This window comes from Typopeltis vanoorti, chromosome 1, assembly GCF_054136105.1.
Source record: "Typopeltis vanoorti isolate ZY-2024b chromosome 1, IOZ_Tvanoo_1.0, whole genome shotgun sequence".
In the NCBI taxonomy this organism is placed as follows: Eukaryota; Metazoa; Arthropoda; class Arachnida; order Uropygi; family Thelyphonidae; genus Typopeltis; species Typopeltis vanoorti.
Window position 1 is genome coordinate 90,791,494 of NC_143549.1, and position 14,075 is coordinate 90,805,568.

The window sequence follows — 14,075 nt, forward strand, 5'->3', positions numbered from 1 at the left end:
GCTTTTATTTTTTTCTATATTCCCGGATTCAAATTTTTTTGTAAAGCAATGAAAACACTTACGACGAGGTTGATTTGAAAAGTTGTAATAATTTCGAATATTTACAAAACCCCTGACATGTCTTCTTATATATCCTAAAAGAAAAAGAACAAATTATTACAATTTGATGAAACATGGGGTTAAAGGATTTTAAGATATGTTCTTTCTTGTGGTTATATCAGTTGCTTTATAATATCGTTTTTGTTCTAGGTGTTTTATCAGAACTTTTCAGCCTTCCCCCCTCGTATCAGAAAAAGAATTAAACAACTCAGTGTTAAAAAAGCCATAAATACACACATGATATCAAGGATAAAGAATAACAGACCTGATATGTACTGGATTCACAATCTATCGATATAGTATAAATTGTTCATGAATAGGGCAAAACGAATCTATTAGAGTTTCTCCCCTGCTTCTACCTTAAGTTTTTCCAAGCCTACCAGCTGGAGGGATTTTATGTAAATTGAAATTTTTGTAAGAGACGTTTTTACTAAAATTTCAGTTTTTAAACCGTCACCCGTTCATTCCGATCATTTACAGGAACAAAACGTTTCCGGATTAGGCTTATTGAACAATAAAATACGATCACGTATTTTATTGTTCAATTGTTGTTTATTGTTTATTGTTGACTTATTGAACAATAAAATTCTGGCTTCAATTAGTATACAGTATTTTTATTGGCAAAAATTTGAGAAAACGACTTGAACTGATGGTCATGATTCAGAACTGGCTGGATGGAATTTGATATTTAGAATACCCATTAAAAACTATGGTGCCATTTCCGTGTTGGTTACAATTGGACTATTTTAATAGTAAAATAAAGCAAAACAAATTTAGGTGAACAGTGCACATAAATTGTTGGGACAACGAAATGATGCTGTTGTCAATCTGGTTGAAAATGCTGATCACAGTGGGAAAAACAAAAGATCTTTCGAAGTTGGATAAAGAGCTTATTGTGGATGCCCGTCTGGCTGCAGTGACGAATTTTGAAAACAGCACAGTTGACTGGTTTCTCAAAAGGTAAGATATCCCGGGTGTTTAATCAGTGGAAAAATAACCCATATTGCTTTTCGGTAACGAAATCGTCATCGTCTGAGAAGGCTTATAAGGACAGGCAGAGCTTCTTGTGTGCAGCAATTGACCGAAGGATTTTAATGAAGACTGTTCCCAATCCATATCTCATCGAATTATGCGCAGAGCATTGAAGAGAATCGGTATTGTCAGGAGGTCCAACACAGTATTAAATAAAAGTTCCTAATTCAGTGGCAGATATGAGTATATTATTTAAAAATAGAAATTTAATTAGTCGTATATTGTTACTGAACTATTAATTAAACTGACTAGTTTCGCAAAAATCCAAATGAGCGGTTGTTTCTTTTGTGTATATGTCTATAAAGCAAATCTGTTAGCTGCCCAAACATATACAGGGTGTTCGGGATAAATTTGACATATTTATAATTAATTATATTTTTCCGTAAGTTACATGTATTAACACACACTTCTCTTCATTTAAAAGTTTGGACCCTTCTTCATTCACATACAAGATGTCAGAAAGGATGGATAGCTGGAACCCACCTGAATCATGGAAGAGAATAACTTGTATCATGATGATTCGTGCCCGCCATCAAAATAAGGATATTACGACTGCTGCCCAATGCTCCCTGAATACAGTAAAAACAATCAGGCATGAACTAGAGACTTGCAATGGTGACTACGAGGATGTAGCAAGAAGAAAGATCCCTAGCAGACGATCTGATTGCGTTCGTACAGCAGAATTCCTCGCAAATCTGCAGGAACAGGTGTTGAAGAACCCTGGCATTGGAATTCGGGCTTTGTTCGTGGAGTTGCTAACTGTAGTCAAGCCCTGGATAACAAGGGTAGCCAATGGTAGGCCGTATGTATGGCAGCAGGATTCGGCCCCTTGCCACACCTCTGGGAAAAGTCAAAAATGGTTGTCTGAAAATTTCTACGACTTCACCAGTCCAAATGTTTGGCCTCCAAACTCCCCAGACCTTAACCCCATGGATTATTTTGTATGGGGCGCAGTTGAAAAAGACACCAATCGCACTTCCAGTAATACAAAAGCCCAGTTAATGGATAAAATTAAAACAGTTTTTGCGGCCCTTCCCAGGGAGACTGTAGCATCAGCTTGTTCGAGGTTCCGAAGCAGAATTGAAGCTGTGATCGATGCTAATGGTGGTTATTTTGAGTAAATCTTGTTGATAGTATTGTAATTAACTCTGCCTGTAATGTTTTTTTGTCAATTCATTAAATTTAATAGATACAAAGAAGATTTTCTTTTTCCTTACGAAACTGTCAAATTTATCCCGAACACCCTGTATATATATATATATATATATATATATATATATATAAAGCGAGATACGAGATAGCTTGTATCATTTGTTCTCTAGAGACTTTTTAGGTGATTCTTGGAAAAGTCGAAGTCACATATGTTGAGAAATCGTATTATATTATACCGTAAACTGTTTATCTGCGATTCGCATTATTTACGTTGTTCTCTTTGCAGATATATATACCTGAAGAAGCCACCAGTCATTTAGTTTTTCGCAAAACCAAATAACTGGTTTAGGCAGGACTTACTTATCAGCATCATTGGTGTGGTTGTTTCACAGACAAAGCAAAACTCCTTCCTCTTTAGCTACCGATGTGTTTGGCTTTTGCGCAATAGACGCTTGGCTCTTCACGCTGCCATCCGTTCGCTCAGAGGTGGCAAGTCGATGTCAACAAAGGACCAAACGCAGATCACATTGAAATTACCAATAAATTATTCTTCCAATAAAGATTTATTGCATAAAATTAGTTAGGTTATAACCTGTAACAACAACAACATAAATATAACTAAAGGAAACTTCGTATGGAGATTCTGAGTATTGTATTTAGTACGATAAATGGATGTCGTCTGTCATAATTGGTTTGATGTGTGCTGACTTATAGTTAACACTATTCTTTTAAACTGGATGTGTTTTTATATTTATCCAAATACGGACAAAATTTGCATTTTCTCTCTTCTGTAACTGGAGCATTCAAATGATTATGTTCAAATATGAATTCGTATTATATCCACATTACCGATTTGTATTTATTAAACTCACACAATATTGCTTAACCCGAAAGGAGCATCAAATTAATTATATTAAGAACTTTTGTATATCACCTACTTATAACTATGGAGTATATTGAAGTTCCATGTACTAATTTCAGTTCTCTTGGGTATGTGGAGAGTACAGTAGTAATAAAAAATGCGCCACCTGCTGAGAATTGTGAGGCAGTTCAGTTCACAGTTTAAAAGAATGCAAACATCCGTGTTTCATATGACGATCTGATTCATTTCCTCGACATCTGTGCTGTCCGTTGCCCGAATGGCATTCATTTGTTCATGCTCTGTTATCATGACACAATCGCATTTGGAAATTAAAAACAAAGAATAAAAGTATCAGGTTACACGACCTTTCACACCTATAACAAAAACAGAAAAGAGCGAATACCGTTAATTGCATATAAATAAAGCTTCCGTGTAATTCGATATGATTGACTTTAGTCAGTTGATATGATACGAGCAGTTGTTTACGTCCATTTCATTGGCCTGAACAGAAATTACTGTTTTTTTTAGAATCCATCCTAAAAGAAAACCTTTCTCAAGAGCGAGAGAGCGGCTGCGATAAAAACCGTCGGACAGATTTTGATGCAATTTGGTACTGAGTTCATCAAGAAAACAATGTTTCAAGTAACTAGATCCCATCATGTGTGTGTATAGACCGTCATTACTAGTTACTTATAATCTGTTTTAGTATATGACATGCTGACTAGTTTTTAACAAGTTATATAAATGCTTAACGATTATACAGAAAATTTTGAGTTTAAGTGCTTCAACACGAAATAGTTGTAATCGAAAGACAGTTAGTTATCTTTAACAAATACCATGGTGTCCCAAAACACGTTGTAATTAGCTGAATTAACGCCGAAACAATCAAAGCCATGAGATGTCCATCATCTGAGTTCTCGGGAGTCTTGACCTCACTGCCATCAATATACTATATACAGGTATCCCTCGATTAACGCGGTTAATTAATCCCTCGATGTTGCCGCGTATATCAAAATCGCGTTAATCAAATCTAATAATCAATGGTAAAAATTACAATTCGTCCATGGTCGATTACTATATTAACGATTCGTTTTATATGGTACTCTTTTAGGAGTACTCTTTTAGGTTTAATAAATAGTTGTACCTACATTATTTACTGCAATTTTTTTTTTTTATCAAAAGAAGTTATCAAGAGTCGTTTGAACAGTTTAGTTTTTTTTTTTTTTTATCGGCATAAAGTCTACGATAACAAGCAAAATGATTCTCCAGACCTCGGCAAAGAAGCAATAAAACAAAGAAAATACACTGCAAATATAATACATGATGGTACAATTAAGTGGATATTGAATCCAACATTATTTCATAGCCGAATAATAGAAACTACAAGAATTTCGTGTCGAATATATAGAAACTAAAAGTTTCGGCGGATGCAAGCATAAGCAACCTTATGGGCAACTCGTAGTAAAGGTGGGGTAGGCGTCAGATCACTTTCCTTAGTATTTTCCATAATGTAAAGCACACTCCTAGAGGACATGCATGATAAATAAGCCTTTGGCTCTCTGTTTCAGTAATACATGATGGTTTATTTATTTTCAGTTACAATCTAGAAATTATTGAACAAAGAATAAAAAAACAACAACAACTAAACCATACTATACTGACATTGGAGGTCGCGGTATCTCTCAGATACAATTTATTGTCAAATATCACAAACCTTTACATAACATGTGTTAAACCAAACTGACAACAAAAAACATGCGGAATATCACTCGAAACATATGAATGCACAGCTACTCATGACCTCCAAGCTATACCCTGAATTGTGTAAGAATATTTATATTAAACATTTTGTATGTATCTGTCAGATCAGCTGCGAGTTCCGCAGGGTTAAAGGCGCGTTAATCAAAACTCTTGCCGCGTATCAAGGGATTGCCGCAATTAATTGCGCCGCGTTAATAAATCCTGCGTTAAGCAAAACAGCGTTAAGCAAGGGATACCTATATATATATATATATATATATATATATATATATATATATATATATATATATATATATACAGGGTGTTCGGGATAAATTTGACATATTTATAATTAATTATATTTTTCCGTAAGTTACATGTATTAACACACACTTCTCTTCATTTAAAAGTTTGGACCCTTCTTCATTCACATACAAGATGTCAGAAAGGATGGATAGCTGGAACCCACCTGAATCATGGAAGAGAATAACTTGTATCATGATGATTCGTGCCCGCCATCAAAATAAGGATATTACGACTGCTGCCCAATGCTCCCTGAATACAGTAAAAACAATCAGGCATGAACTAGAGACTTGCAATGGTGACTACGAGGATGTAGCAAGAAGAAAGATCCCTAGCAGACGATCTGATTGCGTTCGTACAGCAGAATTCCTCGCAAATCTGCAGGAACAGGTGTTGAAGAACCCTGGCATTGGAATTCGGGCTTTGTTCGTGGAGTTGCTAACTGTAGTCAAGCCCTGGATAACAAGGGTAGGCAATGGTAGGCCGTATGTATGGCAGCAGGATTCGGCCCCTTGCCACACCTCTGGGAAAAGTCAAAAATGGTTGTCTGAAAATTTCTACGACTTCACCAGTCCAAATGTTTGGCCTCCAAACTCCCCAGACCTTAACCCCATGGATTATTTTGTATGGGGCGCAGTTGAAAAAGACACCAATCGCACTTCCAGTAATACAAAAGCCCAGTTAATGGATAAAATTAAAACAGTTTTTGCGGCCCTTCCCAGGGAGACTGTAGCATCAGCTTGTTCGAGGTTCCGAAGCAGAATTGAAGCTGTGATCGATGCTAATGGTGGTTATTTTGAGTAAATCTTGTTGATAGTATTGTAATTAACTCTGCCTGTAATGTTTTTTTGTCAATTCATTAAATTTAATAGATACAAAGAAGATTTTCTTTTTCCTTACGAAACTGTCAAATTTATCCCGAACACCCTGTATATATATATCCTCTTGACCTGAAGAAGAAATTCACTAAAACAATTTTTTGTAGACGTGAATGCATCATAGGCTTACGAGTTTGAAATTGCCCACCTAAGCTTAAGAAGACATTAAACAGGAAATCAGTATCATTCAAACGTAAAAATTCAGTTTTACAGCATTACTTTATTTTGTGTCCTTAGTGTGAAGGTTAGACTGAAAATGTGTTTCTGTGTCCATAAATCCTATCCTCAGGGACCTAACTGAACCCCTTAATTTTCATGTACACTCGGTGGCCACTTTATTAAGCACGACATCCTAATATGGAGAAGAGTCCCTTCCATTTATCCCTCAGAATAATCCAAATTTCGAACTCTACTCTGTTTCCTACATGAACTGTATAAGATACCAAAGGGTTTCTACAGAGATGTTGGCCTTGAGTAGAGGTAGGCCAACAATTCTAACCTATCTAAAGATATACCGCATTCGCCTCACATTGAAGTCTCGAAGAGCTCATGTTTCATATCATTCCTCTGATATTCGATTAGGTTAAAATCCGATGAACGAACAGGCCAACCACAGATGCAAACTTACTCTCCTGCTCCAGGACCCATTCACGAATGCTCTATGCTTGTGACGTGGCAAAATATATTGATGAAAGTCGCCATTACCATAGATCAACACCAAATATGAGGACTGCATCAAATTGACATCAGTTTTCAATTAGTCTGTGACACTCAGGAGTTAGAAATATTCGTAGCTACTTCGATATCGATGTTGCCCTTTGAAATACATGGGTTCAAATCCCGTCTACGACAAGAATCTTTATCAGGACTTTTAAATTTAAGATGAGTTAGCCGATATCATATGGAGGTAGCAAGGTTTATTCTCCCGGAAACTCAGGTTTTTTTTTTATCTCTCCAAACATCAAACAGACCAGAAGACCACAAGCCATCATCCGACACACACTACACTCTCCTCATTAGCTTTAAGTCGCATCCGGTGTGAATCATAACAATCCCAGCCAGTCCAATTCAGACATTATTCAATCGATATCAAGGGACTTGACATGTGACAAGAAAAACAGAACTCATCCCATCACAACCAACATGGATTCACCTAGTAAGATCCACTGATACCCTACACCTGTCGTCAGCGATCAGTATGGAACAACTGGAACTGGATTTATCAGAAAAGAAGGTCCCCCCCCCTCCTCCACAAGTGTTCAATATTAGTGTTCCTTTGCTCTGAATTAGTAGCCAGTCGTATTTCACCCGACAGGAGTGAAATTCAGTGGGGAATTCTGCTGCTATACTTCATCCATAACTGAGTCTAACTCAACGTACCGTGATACTCTTTGCCAGAACAGTGTTGTATCGGCAAATTATTTGACCGATTGCAGCTCATCTGTAGGCTGATGGACGATTACAAGACTACAATTTTTGGAATCCTCCGTCAGCCTCTCACGTGAAACAAGCTATCCGAAACAATGGGATTACTGAAGGCTGGATGTTTTGTGGTTGTGCCATTCTCGGTACGTTGTAGACTGTTTTCTGTGAACACTTCAACATGGTAAGAGTTTCTGTAATACTTGCATCGACACATTATCTCCTAACCCACATACGTAATGCTGTTGGTTCATTATCTCACTGATTTACACAAGCACACAATCGTTTTGAATTTAGCAACCTGCTTTTGTATAGCATGGAAAGGATACGTGACAATGAAAAACGTGATGAAAATGATGAGCGGTACCTAATAAATTGGCAACTGAGCGTATATTGATTCCCATTCAGAAGATAAGGTCGTTTGAAAGATACAAAATTCGATTTTCTATCCACACTATGCGAAAGAAATGGAATAATCACATGAATGCTTATGTCACCCATGCGAACTAAAGTCCATTAGCACTGTTGATCTGTTATAATTGGGTAGTTGTGTCTAGTACTTTGTTGCTTACATCCTACTTCCTGATGATAGTGTCAGGTGATTTTGGAACCATATACTGATGTTTGTACTTCCGTTTATATTAAAGATTGAGGATATCAGTGGAAGGGAAACAAGATTTTTAAACAGTAGACTTTTTATGTTTCCTGATTGTATTTGAGTGACTTGGTGACTGATACTTAAAATTAATTATTTGACAAGAAATATTATTTATTATTCACACTGCGAGATTTGAAAGGTTGGATCTATCCAAGACTTTAGGGGGGGGGGAATTGAGTTACATGCATTCGTGGGGGATCCAAGATACAAGAAGACAAAAGATAACCTGCTTTTTTTCTTTATTAATTTTGCAAGGAAAACCTTGGTTGTTCCTGCTGTCATTGCCAAAGATAGCATTAAAAATTCAAGTTTTGTAATTCTTCTTGTTCTTACGCTGTATTAGATATTTGAACATATGTATTCACTGATCAGCTATTACCTTAGCAGTAGTTTAATACAAGTCGGTCGCGGGTCCTTTTCAAATAACGCAGTTTTTTAACGTTTTTCTGTTAAGTAGAGTGGGTGACGCGAACAACTGAAATGAAGCAAATATTATTCAGCTTTTCAAAAGAACGCTTTCAAAATTACATATAATTTAAGGATTTACTTTAGCCGTTCCGAATACAAATGCTAAACCATCTGTTTTGCTTTCTTTTTTTTAAATGTCCACCGGTTACCACACTCGAACTATTGTAGATATGGAAATGACGCTATCCAGTTCTCCCAGTCTAAACCACGTGATACGGTCGCTTTTTTCTGTGTAGTAATAGGAATATAACTTTATACACTTATCTATAGTCGTTCCTACAATATCAACAGGTGTTGATATTACTAGGGATTATTAACTGAAACAAGTAAGATTACGTCCGTTAATTTGCGTGAATTCTCTGACCAGTTTCGTTGTTTAGCGAGATGAAAATCCCAGGTGAGGAACCCGTTATAACTTCCTTTGCATTTCAGTCAGTATCGAGGATGCCTTTTAGACGAAAATACTCAAGTGCCAATCCTGTTTCATGTGAAGGTAGATTAACCGGTCTCATGCGTAGGTGGAAGGGTGTCTCTTCCTTGAAACTCGAGTTTCCTTATCACTGCTGTTTATTACTTTGAAGGATTTTTAATTTATTTTTTTAAATTCAATAAGTATTTAATTTTCGAAACTTAGCCGATCCAATAGGAGGAAAAAAAACAAACTTCTTTGCTATTCTCTGAGTTAACTATGCCATTTCTACTTTAATAGGTGCATATTAAAACCAGTTTCATCATGAATGGAGTCTGTGTTCGGTGGAGAGGATGGATCGATCTACAAAGGCTGGATGGCACTGGATGTCTAGAGTATGATGAGGACAGAGCAAAGGTAAGGCCTAACATTGTATATAATATACTATAAAAGATAAAGAAAACAGCTTTATCTCGAGATAAATTAAATCTTTCATTGAAACTGCCATTTCCAGTGGACAAATGCCCACATTTGCCTGCTGCTGCTGCTGCTGCTGTGAAGACAAATGCGAAAAGCAATTCAAAGAGAACAGTGGCGCTCTTTGAGTTATTATTTTTTTTCTCGAACAAGCGTTTGTTGCCTTCATTGTCTTCCCACTCTCGCGATTCTTTATTGGACCTGCAGGGCTTTCGGGCAGGTGAGACGCTTTGGCATGGTAGTTTCGCCTCTGAGAGAGAAATAACAAAAGAGACGAATGGAAAGGAGAGATGACTCTGTTAGGTTGGTTATACTCTACTTGTACTTTATGCTGCTAAAAAGACAAATTGGAATTGAAGGAATGGTAGACACTGGAGATTCGTCGTCTTTATTAATATGGTGGTATTGCCGACTGTTTAGCAATCCACCACATAACAGTCTTTTTTGGTGCGAACGAGATTATTGAATCAACTCAAGACCCAATATCTGAAAATCAGTACCTCCATTATTCGATGAAAATTAGCTACCACCGTTTAGGTAGATAATGGTGAAAATCATCTACCTAAACGCTATTACAAATATCTAAGTCATGGTGAATTCTAACCCAAAGCGTTTTTTGTAAAACAAAAACAGTGACAATATCTAGCAATTATTAAATGTCAATCCGAAATTATAATTTCTGGATACACCATGCATATCGGAGAATATATCTTCCATTCAGGGGGAGTGGGGGGGGAGGTGAGATCAAAATTGCTCTTGAAACGTAGCAATGCAGATGCTTTCGCAACATTAAGATATGTTAATGACTGGTAGATTACTTAATAAGGTTCTAATGATTAGAGTTGAAGTGGAACAAAAGCTGATAGGATGGAACAGAGTATTAGAAGAAAGAGGACTGAGAGTTAGCAGAAGAAAAACTGAATATCTAGTGTGTGGTCAAAATGTTGACCCTGAAGATGTAGTGCTGAATGGAGAGGTCGTCAAGAAAGTAGATAAATTCAAATATCTAAGTTTAGTAGTGGATAGTAAAGGTGAAGTTGAAAGGGAAGTCAATAACAGAATTCAGGCAGGATGGAAGAATTGGAAAGAAATCTCTGGAATTTTGTGAGATAGAAAAGTTCCAGTGAAATTGAAAGGAAATATATACAGAACGGTAGTGAGATCTATAATGTTATATGGATTGGGGACACTGCCCATGAAGAATCCCAATGAATACAAAATTAGTGCTACAGAAATGAGGATGCTTTGATGGCTGTGTGGAGTAAAAAAGGAAAGACCACGTGAGAAATGGACACATTAGATGTACTGTAAAGGTCACTGTAAATTACACACAAAATGCAAGAAGCGCGATTAAGATGGTATGGACATGTAATGAGGCGAAATGAAAAATATGATGGACGAAGCATCATGATGATGATGATGGAAATACAAGGAGGAAGAAGAAAAAGAGGAAGCCCAAAGAATAGGTGAAAAGATAATGTAGAGGAAGATCTGAAGGAGAAAAACCTGGACCAAGATGCGGTCAACAATAGAAACCAGTGGAGAAGAACTCATCAGAAATAGCGGAATGGGAGCAGCTGAAGAAGAAGAAGAAGATAGAGGCAGAGGATTTTTGCTACCGGAAATTCGAGTTTTTCATCCCTCAAAATAGGCAAACCGGTCCGGTTTGCCTGTTTTCTGAAGTATTCGATATCTGTAGATAAGTGTGGTTATCTGTAGATAACCACACTTATCTACAGATATCGAATACTTCAGGGAATGATCTCCGGCCGGAAGTAGTAACTTCTGGCCAATATCTCATCCTGGATTCAAATGTTAAAACTAGTGTCCTGAATACTCCCATACGCTAACAACAAAAAGAACAACAACTGTTAGTTAATAAACAAAAAGAAAGAACACCTGTGCAATATTACTTTGGCTAGACGCAATTAATACCACGAGAAAACAATAAAAGTCACCGGCATCCCTCCACCATTGCGGTCATTAATATCGTCATTTGTGCATTGCAACGAGGTAGTTATCGTTGTCCTATTTGAACAAAAATTAAAACTGCTCCATATTTTTTATTTTATTTTTATAATCATGAATTGAGTTCTCTTGTTGTTTCAAGCTGGGCGGACATAAAAAAACATTACGGAACTAATAGGTACGATTTCTTAGCAAGAGTGATTAAAAATCGGATTGCAACTATTAAATATCGTAAGCCCAAATCTGATCTGATTTTAACGCCCTTCCTCCTAAGCATTCTTAGGAAGTTTCTGCTATGAAGTATGCGCCAGCATGGCACATTCGGAAGGAGAATGACTGGATGATATACACGGGTTCAAATCCCACAAAACGTGAAAAGCGTTTTGTTGTTAAATAAAGTTGTCAGTTGAAGACGAATCAACGATTTCGTCAAAAGGTCAAAGGATTATATTTCACTCGAAAATTTTAACCATCTAGAAGCATGCAAACCGGTAGGAGAGAGAACCGCAGTTAACAGACACAGTATACTGGATTTATAGGTTTAGTTTCTACAGCCGAAATTCCAACCAGTCTACGAAGTATTATTTACAACGATTCTCTTACTTATGTGTATTCCAGCTGTTCTCTTCAATGTTTTTCATATCACACCTATCATAATTGACTATTATTAACAAATTACAATAATTTATAATCTGTTATATGATAGCATCTGCCAGCAGGATTTGTTACATGCTTTTATATCAGTCATCAACCAGTACAATCAAGTATAATTTACGTCATCAAGGATTACTACATCATTGGTGGCGGAAATATGCTGAAAATAAGTTCAAGAAAGAGCCGTGTTGATTGCATAGTGTGAGAATGCTTGGCCTGGTTTGGACTATAGCCATAAAAATTAATACAGACCGCTATATTGAGTCTGGACAGGCCTATGTATGCCGTGCTGTTTCGGATCTACGGAAATGATCCAGTCGAATACGAACGTGATTCTTTGTAGCTAGTGGGAAGAGTCAGAACATCATTTAAGAGTGAGACCAACACACTCAGGCACCATCTAACTGACTGAATGACATTTTATAGGAATCGGTCCTATAGGAATATGTCTGTTGTCAACATATAATCTACCAAGAGCATTAGGAAATCCTTAGAAATCTTTATAATATAATTTTCACAGCGTAGGAGGTTCGTATATATGTATCATATCATTTTATGTAATGTATGTTCGTGGATCTGTTTGTAAAAGGAAATCTATGCGCGAATAAAAAAAAGAAAGAGAAAAAAAACACGGTTAATCGAACTGCTAGGCATCCATCATATGTTGCAACTGTCAATGGCTTACATTTTCCCACTGCCTTAATGGTATTCAACACTCACGCGGAGATGCAAGGCTAATATTTATTCACATTTAGCTTTTACGTGTACGATTTTGCAATGTATAACAGATACTTATACACTGACAGTTTTAATAATTCATCGAAATCACCTACGTCTCAAGTTTTTGTAAACAAAAAAAAAAAAAAAACATTTATTACTTAATTATGAACTTTGTACCATTTGGTTGTAGATTAGGGCATGACCTCTACATTGTTTTATTAATATAATTCTCTTCCATATACGATTAAATTTTTGAAGTGGGTATATCAGGAAAACGAGAAATATCGAAAACCTTAATATGCGTTTCGAAAGAATTAACCTTTCGCTGATATAATAATCACTCTATCAAATATTATTCAAAATTGCTGACCCTAAAACTAAAGTCTTTAATCTCACTGAAATAAAAATATTAATTCCCGAGGAAACTGAAAATTCGCCACCTAGTAGTAACATTCTGGAAAATCATTTTATTACTACGTCTGCTTATTCATGCCAAACGAATCTGTTTTGGATATGTTAATAATATTAACATATCCAAAATGAAGGCAAATGTAAGTGTGAAAATAGGATTTCTTTCATTAATTTTGATTCGTAAATTCCTTTTCAGGTGGAAGATGCAATCCTTAGGGAACAGATAGAAAGGTATAACCAAAGATTACGAGAATTCGAAGAAAAACAGAGAGCTTTCCGAGCGCTACACGAACGACAAGGGGAAGCGGAGTTGGAGGTGAGTACAGTTTTAAGAATCCGAGGTTTAGTTTAAGGCGAAATAAGTCCCTGCTCTCCAGCAGATGGCAGGTCACCCAATGACCCATCGACTCGCGTATTACTACGGGGGGGGGGGGGGGGGGCACGCGCGTGCAGCCAGCATTTGGGTCTCATCGTAATAAGCTGCACTTATATGCTACCCACGAGGAAGTTTTCAAGTTCCGTTTTTTATTGGTTCCTTTTTTTATTATTATTTAAAACTTCGACTCGGTTTTCGAGACTAGATTTAGTATTGCCGAAGTTCTCTGCTTGACACTATTGTTGACGAGAACAGATGTTAACGGCCGACGACTGCAGTGTCGGACCCACACATCATTGCACGTGTCTCACCTCAAATTGTGTCTTCACAATAGGGCTGGTGCCAACATGAACTCCGTCACATCACATCGCATCACTTGGGAAGGCTGCGGCAAAAAAGTGACGGCCAGAATGACATTAGAAGAATAATAAAAGCAACTCAAGAAA

The 14,075-nt window shown here is 36.8% G+C and overlaps 1 protein-coding gene and 1 long non-coding RNA gene across 2 annotated transcripts in view; one reads left to right on the forward strand and one right to left on the reverse strand.

Annotated features, from left to right (window-relative positions):
- The window catches only part of LOC150110195 (uncharacterized), a 122,828-nt gene that overhangs the window by 87,025 nt on the left and 21,728 nt on the right, over positions 1-14,075 (reverse strand). The window lies entirely within an intron of this gene.
- The window catches only part of LOC150110196 (protein big brother-like), an 88,713-nt gene that overhangs the window by 67,859 nt on the left and 6,779 nt on the right, over positions 1-14,075 (forward strand). The window contains exons 4-5 of the mRNA XM_090392124.1: positions 9,324-9,440; positions 13,450-13,569. Of these exons, the coding sequence (XP_090248250.1) occupies positions 9,324-9,440; positions 13,450-13,569 (237 nt within the window). The remainder of the gene's footprint in view (positions 1-9,323; positions 9,441-13,449; positions 13,570-14,075) is intronic.